This window comes from Cicer arietinum, chromosome 6, assembly GCF_000331145.2.
Source record: "Cicer arietinum cultivar CDC Frontier isolate Library 1 chromosome 6, Cicar.CDCFrontier_v2.0, whole genome shotgun sequence".
NCBI classification, from domain to species: domain Eukaryota; kingdom Viridiplantae; phylum Streptophyta; class Magnoliopsida; order Fabales; family Fabaceae; genus Cicer; species Cicer arietinum.
This window is the reverse complement of record NC_021165.2, coordinates 68,712,437-68,721,631: the sequence shown is the minus strand read 5'-3', so window position 1 is coordinate 68,721,631 and position 9,195 is coordinate 68,712,437. Positions and strand designations below refer to the sequence as shown.

General features: G+C 36.1%; 2 protein-coding genes across 3 annotated transcripts; one reads left to right on the top strand and one right to left on the bottom strand.

Annotated features, from left to right (window-relative positions):
* On the top strand, positions 1 to 3,338 carry LOC101500370 (F-box protein SKIP16). 2 transcript variants are annotated; one of them, XM_004507288.4, is made up of 5 exons: positions 5 to 335; positions 416 to 1,147; positions 1,535 to 1,753; positions 2,135 to 2,241; positions 2,915 to 3,338. In XM_004507288.4, exons 1-5 carry the CDS (start codon positions 132 to 134, stop codon positions 2,991 to 2,993), a joined length of 1,341 nt encoding a protein of 446 aa, XP_004507345.1. In that variant the 5' UTR covers positions 5 to 131; the 3' UTR covers positions 2,994 to 3,338. The 2 variants fall into 2 exon arrangements, with proteins under 2 accessions (XP_073226599.1, XP_004507345.1); XM_073370498.1 differs by lacking the exons at positions 2,135 to 2,241; positions 2,915 to 3,338 and adding an exon at positions 1,908 to 2,102 and having other exon boundaries at positions 1 to 335.
* A 977-nt stretch (positions 3,339 to 4,315) lies between these two features.
* Positions 4,316 to 7,803, bottom strand: LOC140920839 (uncharacterized). The gene is made up of 7 exons (XM_073369686.1): positions 7,709 to 7,803; positions 7,422 to 7,512; positions 5,929 to 7,035; positions 5,606 to 5,791; positions 5,291 to 5,424; positions 4,575 to 4,938; positions 4,316 to 4,468 (listed from the first exon to the last, which is right to left on the bottom strand). The coding sequence occupies exons 1-7, from the start codon at positions 7,801 to 7,803 to the stop codon at positions 4,316 to 4,318; spliced, it is 2,130 nt and encodes a 709-aa protein (XP_073225787.1).
* Positions 7,804 to 9,195: the final 1,392 nt, after the last annotated feature.

Here is a 9,195-nt window from a genome sequence, read left to right as displayed (position 1 = left end):
AAAAATTTAAATGAGTTGAGGTTCTCCCAATTTGTGTATAGTAGAAGAAGAAGAACAAAGCAGAGGGAATTTTTGAGTAAGAGAGACATTTGATTGATTTTGGTAGAGCAGAGAGACAGCTATCGAGAAAGATGGATTTGGAATCGGTGGGAGGTTTAGCGCTTCAAATGATTATGGAAAAGCTTAATCCCGAAGACATTGCGAGAGTTTCTTGTGTCAACAACAGGTTTAGGTCTTTCACTTCCGATAACACTCTTTGGTTCAAAATCTGTTCCAATGAACTTCATCTTACTCAACCTCTTGATCATCTCGGAAACCCTCTTCCTTCCTTCAAGGTTACACTTTCGTTTATGGTTATAATAGTAATTTCTGTTTTTGTTTTCAAATTGCAATATTTATTCTTTGTACTGTGCAGGAAGCTTATGGAACTTGGAGAGAAGCTTTTGTTATGTATCCTTGGTCTCTTGTTAAGCGTGTAAAAAGGTGCTGGGATAGAATAAACGATTGGTTAACCAATCATTTTCCAGAAGCGAAATCAACTCTTTGTAAAGGTGCTTCAGAAGCTGAGATTCAAGAGTTGGAGGATTTATTAAATGTTAAATTGCCTCTTCCTACAAGGCTCATTTACCGTTTTCATAATGGACAAGAAATTTCAAGATTAGATCATTTAGATCCTGATACTAACACATTTGGAAGTTCTTTGGGAATAATTGGTGGTTACACCTTTTATGATCATTTGGTTAATGTTTATTTATTACCTATAAGTCAGGTAATCCTACAAACTCAGCAAATTGCACATATCTTAGAGTTTTTAAGAAGATCCAAGTGTGTTCTTGTGGCTGCTTCATCCATGTACACTGAGAAGTTGTTTTTCCTCAACTGTACCAATGGTCAACTGTATGTTGGAACCAGAAATCTTCTTAGCCATAGAGACATGATCCCATCTGTACCCATTAATCTGGTTAATTTGAATCGTGAATTGGATAGCGAACAGATACAGGATGCCATGCTATTGTGGTTAGAAGAACATGGCCGCCGTTTACAATGTGGCGATATCAAACTACATGGCGAAGGAGATGACAAAAGCATTAATCTTTTCCCAGAAAAATCACCTCTTTGTTCAACTGCTGTAACCAATGGTGTGCAGGTAGGATAGTGTATATTATCCGTTATGCTTGCTCTATTAGCTTTGTTTATTTGGTGCAGTTTTCTTTGTCGTATTGGGATGCATGGGATATATATTGTCAACTCTTCATGTCATATAAAACTTGGCATGTTATACTATATGCTTCCTAGACGTTTTACGATTTATATCATATCAAAGTTTACGAGATCTGCTGCTAAAAGCTTTGTTTTCGTCTTTATGCATAGAGAGAGGAGAGAACAGTTGGTGATTTTTGCTAATTGGCATTGCACGGGATACTCCAATTCACTTGTCTATTCTTATGATCACTGGATAGTTTTATGAGTATTGCTTATTTTTTGTGATTGTTTTTCATGTGTGAAAACTTACAAGTGTTTCTTATTTCTTAAGGTTCGCGCCTCTGCAATGGTTATCCCTGAGTTGGTTGATCTTCAAGATGACCTTGAGAAGTACGTATTTGCTTATTCAATTCGCCTGTCCTTACAACCTCAAGGATGTGTGATCAATGGAATGTCTCACAGCTCCTGCCAGCTTTATAGGAGGCGCTGGATTATCCGTGCTAATGATATTGTAGTAGCTGATGTCAATGGAGAAGCTGTTATAGGAAGGGTATAGTTTGTTTTTTCCTTTTTATATTGTACTGTCCATTTAATAAACTTGCATTCTTGTCTAATACATGCTTAACTTTTGGAGTACAAGATATTTTTTAATTGCATCTGTTAAAATATATAAAATGTCAGTATCATTTTTTAATTGCAAGCAGACGAGTCTTCCTCAAGTCCAACCTTGCAAGCCTCATAAATGTTGTACTGATTTGGTGGTTCTAGTTTCCAGAAAGAGTGAAGGTCTATTATTTGTAGTTTTGGAAGTGCGTCTTAGAGCTTATAAATTTTATAAGAAAACGGGCTTGATCCTTCCGAATGCAAGTATTTGTAGTTGAATGAAGTGGCCAACTACTGAGTTTTTACTTTTCTATAAATGTCGTTGCAGTACCCACTTTTGCGTCCTGGTGATAAAGAATTTGTTTATGAAAGTTGCACATCTCTACCAACATCGTCAGGTTCCATTGAAGGTTCCTTTACCTTTGTACCTGGAAGGTATGCTTTTCTTTTATTATTATTGTTGTTTGTGAATCACATGATTTTGTTTAAATGTCTTTGCAGTACCCAGTTTTGTGGGATGAAATTAAAGTTTCACTATATTCACAATCAAAGATAGCTGTTGTTTAGGGACTTCAGAAAGCTAAGTTAAGTAAAGGATAAAACTTAGGTGCATTTCCTTAGTTACTTTTTGTATGGTTCTTAACCAATCATGATTTTATCAAATTCACAATTTTCTCAAAGTTGGTTATAACCACAAAAAGTGTGTTTTATGTGAAGAACCATACGAAAAGCACTTAAGAAAATGCACCCATGTTTTTTCCTTAAGTCAATTGGTTATTAATGATTTTTGGATAGGGAAACATGAGACTGTCCAAACTTTGAGGTCTGTACCGTAACGGTGTGTTTTCCGGTTTACTATAGTATCAGTAAATCTAGACCTTTTTTCTTCCATTGGTTTATGGGTGAGACATTAGCTTGCCGATGAATGTAGTGGATTCAATTTAAACCAATGTGATTTTTGGGATATGCCCACTATTCAAACCTTAATCTTTCCAAGGATGGCATAGGGTGTGGATACTGTGCAAGCATCAAAACTCATGCATTTAAAACTAAATAAGTTCATTTGTTATCGCCAATTAGCTAATGTGTCTTGTTTGTCTGATTTCAGATTTGCAGACCCAAAAGGAGATCCATTCCTAGCTACAGTTGCAAGCTTCCCTCTCCAGCTTCCTGACTATATTTTCTGATTTGTTTCGTTATGGGACTCAGCTATCCCTAATGGTAATTGCAGCTCGGGGATGTTGTTTTGGTGCACCATGTTACTTCTTACGAGTTGCTTGGTTTGGTTGTCGTCAGTTGAAGTTGTAGGATAGTAATACTGGATTTTTCACATTCTTGGTTTGTCTCCAAACTTTCTTGAAATAAATTTAAAACTTATATGAAAGGCAATGCATACACACATTGATAAGAGTATTATGGGAATGTAATCTATTGTTAATGTAAAACATATGTCATTGAATTTGATGAACTTGGCATAGGCTTTGTAAATATGCAGTAGTACGGACGAAATTGTGCTTATTGGCTTTTGATCAGTGTTTCGTAGACTTAGAGTGTGTTTGTTTCGTAGACTTAGAGTGTGTTTGATATGATGTATGATAGAGCAGAGGTAAGATATAATTAGATGAAGAGAATTATGGTATTAATTGATAAGAAAACAGAAAATGATTCCAGAGCTAATGCTCCTCAGTTAGAGAAAACAATTCTCATATTGTCCAACTTCTAAGGTGTAACTGAAAAATAAAAAACCATTCAACTACCTCCCCACACACTCCTATTTATTAGTGGAATATTAACTCACTATGTCAGCTAAGCAATCACACTTTTCCTGCATTCCCTTTCTTATTCTTTCTCACAAATACTCGACAATGCTTAGGCCTCACCTCATCTCTATTAACTAAGAGATCCCGCTCATCACTTGTGGGACCCAACCCATTCCTATCATCACCCCTACCTTCAACAGTAGCCTTGTCCTCAAGGTGCAAATCAGGGAATTGACTCTTCAGCAGCAGTTCCTTTTCCCAGGTAGCATCTCCAACATCCATGCCTTCCCATTGAATCAACCATTCTCGCTTATGCTGCCCACCATCCAAGTTATCCCTCCATGACAAAAACCTTAGCAGGAATAATAGCTCTAGTGTCAGACTCCAAACTGCTAGGTAGTTGAGTTGTAGCAGTATAATTGCCTACAACTTTCTTCAATAGAGACACATGAAAAGTATGATGTATTTTAGATGTTGCTGGTAACTGTAGCTTGTAAGCAACTTGCCCTATCTTCTTAATGACTTGATAAGGACTAAAAAATATGGGAGCCAATTTTTGATGAATCCTATGCACAACCGATTGTTGTCGATGAGGACGTAATTTGAGGAAAACCTAATCACCAACCTCAAATTGAATTGCCTTGCGTTTCTTATCAACTTGGTATTTCATGTACTCTTGAGCTTTGAGTAAATTAGCTTTCAGTTGACGTAAAGCTTCATCCATGTCTTTAACTCCTAGGCTATAGTGTCTACTCTAGTTTCTCCCTCCAAAAAATGCACCAATACTGGAGGTCTCCTGCCATACACCACCTCAAAAGGGATAAACCTTGAGGAAACATGGAATGTGGTATTGTACCATAGTTCTGCCCACAGAATCCAATGTGCCCATGTCTTAGGTTGATCTGCAATAAAACAACGTAGATAGGCCTCTAAATAGCGGTTAATCACTTATGTTTGGCCATCAGTTTGGGGATGGTATGCCGAAGACATTTTAAGCACCGTACCTACTAGCTTGAACAACTCTTTCCAAAAAATACTCACAAACAAGGGGTCACGATCACTAAGAATCGACTCCGGAATTCTATGCAGGCTAACCACGTCCTTCACAAAAATAGCAGCAATGGAGCAAACAATAAATGGATGTTTAAGAGGAATGAAATGACTATACTTGGAGAGACGATCCACCACCACCAAAATAGCTTCAAATCCATTACTTTTGGGAAAACAAGTAATGAAATCCATAGATATCTCACTCCACACCAAAACTGGAATAGGTAGTGGCTGTAGTAACCCACTAGGCGTAGTCACGACATATTTTTGACGCTGACAAGTGTACAAGCTTTCACAAAATCTTGCACCCTTTTCATCATCCCTTGCCAATATAAAGTGTATGCTATTCTCCTATAAGTGCGTAGGCAGCCGGAGTGACCCCCACTAGGGGAAGAATGAAAATTTTTAAGTAGAACTTGGCATTCAATTTCAAAAGGAAATTTGAAATTAGGCATAGCTAAAATTGGGGCATTTGTAACAACTACTTTTAATTTCTAAAAAGCTTCGGCAGCCGCAACATTCCATCTAAAACCATCATTCTTTGTCAAATTGGTCAAGGGTTTAGCAATATTCCCATAGTTAGCTATAAATTTTCTATAGTAACCTGTTAATCCCCAAAAACCTCTCACCCCATTGACGTTCTTAGGGACTGACCATTGTAACACACTGCTAACCTTGGTAGGATCCACAGCAACCCCTGGTTTGGAAATGACATGGCCCAAGTATTCAACTTGGTTTTACCAAAAGCACACTTCTTTCCGTTAGCCACAAACTGATGTTTCAAAATGTTTAGAACCATCTCCAAGTGCTGCAAATGAGTAGTCCAACTAGTGTTGTTCACTAGTATGTCATAAAAAAAAAAACCAATACAAACTTCCTTAAAAAAGGCTTAAAAATATCATTCATCGCTGATTGAAAGGTGGCAGGGGCATTGGTAAAGCCAAATGGCATCACCATAAACTCAAGTGACCCTCATGAGTACGAAATACAGTTTTATGAATATCCTTTTCCTTCATACGAATTTGATGATAACCAGATTTAAGATCAAGCTTAGAGAAATAACCCGAGCCATGTAACTCATCTAACAATTCATCTACCACAGGGATAGGATACTTATCTTGAATTGTAACCTTGTTAAGTGCACGGTAATCTACACACATGCGCCAAGATTGACCCTTCTTATTGACCAAAATAACGGGGCTAGAGAAAGCACTAGTGTTGTTTCTAATCACCCCTGTTGCATAAGGATCTGAATCTATTTTTCAATTTCATCCTTGTGTAAATGAGGATATTTGTAAGGCCTCACACTTACCGGACCAACACCCTGCAGAAGTTCAATGTAATGGCTAGTGTTTCCTGTAGGAGGAAGACCTTGGATTTCTTTAAATACAATAGCAAATTGATCAAACAACCTTTGCAACTCCTTAGTCCGTTGATCTGAGACACAAGACACTTGTGAACCTACCACCTCCATCAAGGTAGGCCATTCGCAACGTGTTATCAGTCGGAAATAAGTGATGATGCTTTGGAAAATAGTCATCTTCTCATCTAAGGTTTGGCCGAGGAGTTTCACCATACTGCCTTTATGGTTGAACACCATAGACATTTCTTTCCAATCCATGGTCACCTTCCCCAAAGTTTCCAGCCAAACAACTCCCAAAATCAGATCCACACCCCCTAACTTTAACACATGAGCATCAAAACAAATCTGCACCATTCCCACATCAATCTGAATTCCCTTACACCTACCCATAGTTCGGACACGATGATCATCTCCTAACTTGACACCCGAGGGAGTAGAATGTACCATAGGCAGCCCTAGAGCTTCAACCACATTAGTAGATATGAAATTATGTGTGGCTCCACTGTCAATAAGAACCAAAATCGGTGCACCTTGCAAACAACCCTCTACTTTCATTGTGAGAACCTGGTTTGGAGTGGTGGACCTTGCTAACAACCCTCTACTGTCATGATGTAAACCACCAATGAAATAACCAAGAAATTGTTGTTCTGGTAAACGACCACACTGTGAAGAATACAATTCGAATTCAACAATGTAATCCTCCATATATCCAAATTGTTTTAATTCCTTCAATTCTTCAAAAGGATTCTCCAAACGACCACCACCAAAACAAATGATCAGCGCCTTCGTCAAACTCTCCCAAGACAGATCCTCCGTAGAATCCTGCCATAAATTGAACCAATGAATCGTAGGACCTTCCATACTAAGCTTCGTCAATTGAATTCTCACGTCTGCCGAAATGCGTTGTACGTCGAAATATGTTTTTGCTCGAGTGATCCAAGCCAGTGGATCATCACTGCTAAACGTCGACAATTCCACCTTCTTCGCAGCTAAACGGAATTCATCTAACGGCGAGGGAACCGATGTAATATTGTCCTGAGACATCGTCAAAACCCTCTGAATTTCAGAACCAATGAAGTCACGTAACGACTCAATGTTGTCCTCCACATGTCCCAAACGCTCCTCCACTCAGTGATTCTTGCGTCCATTCTGGTTTGCATGAACATAGCAGGTCGGACAAATTGATAAAGCAGAGGTAAGATATAATTAGATGAAGATAATTATTGTATTAATTGATAAGAAAACAGAAAATGATTCCAGAGTTAATGCTCCTCAGTTAGAGAAAACAATTCTCATACTGCCCAACCTCTAAGGTGTAAGTGAAAAATAAAAAACCATCCAACTACCTCCCCACACACTCCTATTTATTAGTAGAATATTAACTCACTATGTCAGCTAGGCAATTACATTTTTCTTGCATTCTCTTTCTTATTTTTTCTCACTTTTCTCACATATACTCGCCGTTGCTTAGGCCTCACTTCATCTCTATTAACTAAGATAACCCGCTCATCACTTGTGGGACCCAACTCATTCCTATCAATGTATACATAGCAGAAGCACAACAGAATAATATAAGACAAACATGAAGCCTATATTTTTATCGGTTATAGTCTGTTTAGTATGTATATAGCTTTCTGACATCTAGCAAGACATTGCTCGATCACAGGGGCGTGACCACAAGACAACCCATTAGTACCAACCACCAACTTTTTTATGTCACTATCTTCACCCTTTAGCATCAGCAGAAGGTGAAACAATGCAGCATTGTCGTTGCACACTCTCACTGTTGAGAGCAACATGAAGCCAATCCTTGTTATGTTCCATGCTTTGGCACTAGAAACATGTGAATCCTCCTTGAAGTTGAAACTCAATTCCCACACCACAGCTTTTACCCTCGATGTTAGTCTCTTTTTTCTCTCCTACCTATTTGGTAATTTGGTATCAATGCTTATTTTAAGCATCCCATTGGAGATGGTCCTAGAGTTACCGGACTTGAAGGTTTATCTTTTGACTCAGCGATTTGAAGGTTATCAGTCTTTTTATGTTTTTTTAATAATTCAACTGAAAGTTTACTATTTCCTCGGATTCTTAAAATACACTGTTTAACCAAAAATTCTTTAAAATACATATACAAATATCTAAATAATAATAAATAAATAAAATACAATAGGCTAATAGTTAGAACACTTTAAATATTAAGAAGTTGATAATCTCAATTTTTTTTCTGCAATGCGATGAATCCCGATTTTGAATTCAAACACTTAAATATTAAAGTCGTTATCATTACAATCCAGATTGTATTTTCCGGGCTAAATATTCAAATTATCAACTAAAAGTTGATGTGTTTGATCTAAATTATAGATTAAATATATTAATTTTTATTGAACAAAATATAAATCATTTGTTATATATTAATCAATTTAATTGTCTTTTATAAAAAAAATTGGAGAGAATATTAGTGTATATATATTAATTTCATATTATGTAAACGGTTTTGTTTTGTTTAAGAGGATCCAAAAGAAAGAATTGTCAATGAGTGACAAAACACCTAAATGCTTGCATATATGCACTTGGTGTCTACGCCTCTTGGTTTGCTTTTATGTTGCCGTTCGGAACCAACAAGGTCATTTTCCCAAAAAATTCAAATAGAAAAAACCAAATAATAGTAATAATCCTTTTTTTTCAACAATAATAGTAATAATCTATGTCATAATATAAATAATGCAAATAATTACGGATTTTGGTTGAACTTTTTTTTCTTTGTACGTTACTTTGTGGTTTGGACAATTTTTTTATTTATATTACTTAACTCTTAAGAATATATTTTTTTTCTAAAATTTAAATCAAATCTAATTTATAATTTTCTTTCTTTTAACAATATAATTTTTTTAAATTGAATTTTAAATTAATAACATACCACATAAATATTAAAACTGAAATTCGATCACTCTCTTACACAGAAAAAATTCAATTAGAAAAAAAAATTAATTTATATACAAAAGATTTTTGGACATATATTATTATTTTTTTATATAAATTCTTCTTTGGATATTATTTTATATTAAACCACTATTTATATTTTAGATGCCCATAAAATTCCATTTACACGAGGGTTATAAAGGTTTATGAGATCCTAACAACGTCATATGAGAGGTTCAATTATCTATTAGTCTAACTATGTCAGATTATTTAATCATTATAGTAGTTTACTATATA

Coding starts and splice junctions, on each gene's coding strand:
- LOC101500370 (XM_004507288.4), top strand. CDS start 132: ATGGATTTGGAATCGGTGGGAGGTTTAGCGCTTCAAATGATTATGGAA. Junction 336..415: donor ACCCTCTTCCTTCCTTCAAG/GTTACACTTTCG, acceptor TGTACTGTGCAG/GAAGCTTATGGAACTTGGAG. Junction 1,754..2,134: donor GAGAAGCTGTTATAGGAAGG/GTATAGTTTGTT, acceptor ATGTCGTTGCAG/TACCCACTTTTGCGTCCTGG.
- LOC140920839 (XM_073369686.1), bottom strand. CDS start 7,803: ATGGAACATAACAAGGATTGGCTTCATGTTGCTCTCAACAGTGAGAGT. Junction 5,792..5,928: donor TTCTGCAGGGTGTTGGTCCG/GTAAGTGTGAGG, acceptor GTCAATAAGAAG/GGTCAATCTTGGCGCATGTG. Junction 5,425..5,605: donor AAAAGGATATTCATAAAACT/GTATTTCGTACT, acceptor ACTCATTTGCAG/CACTTGGAGATGGTTCTAAA.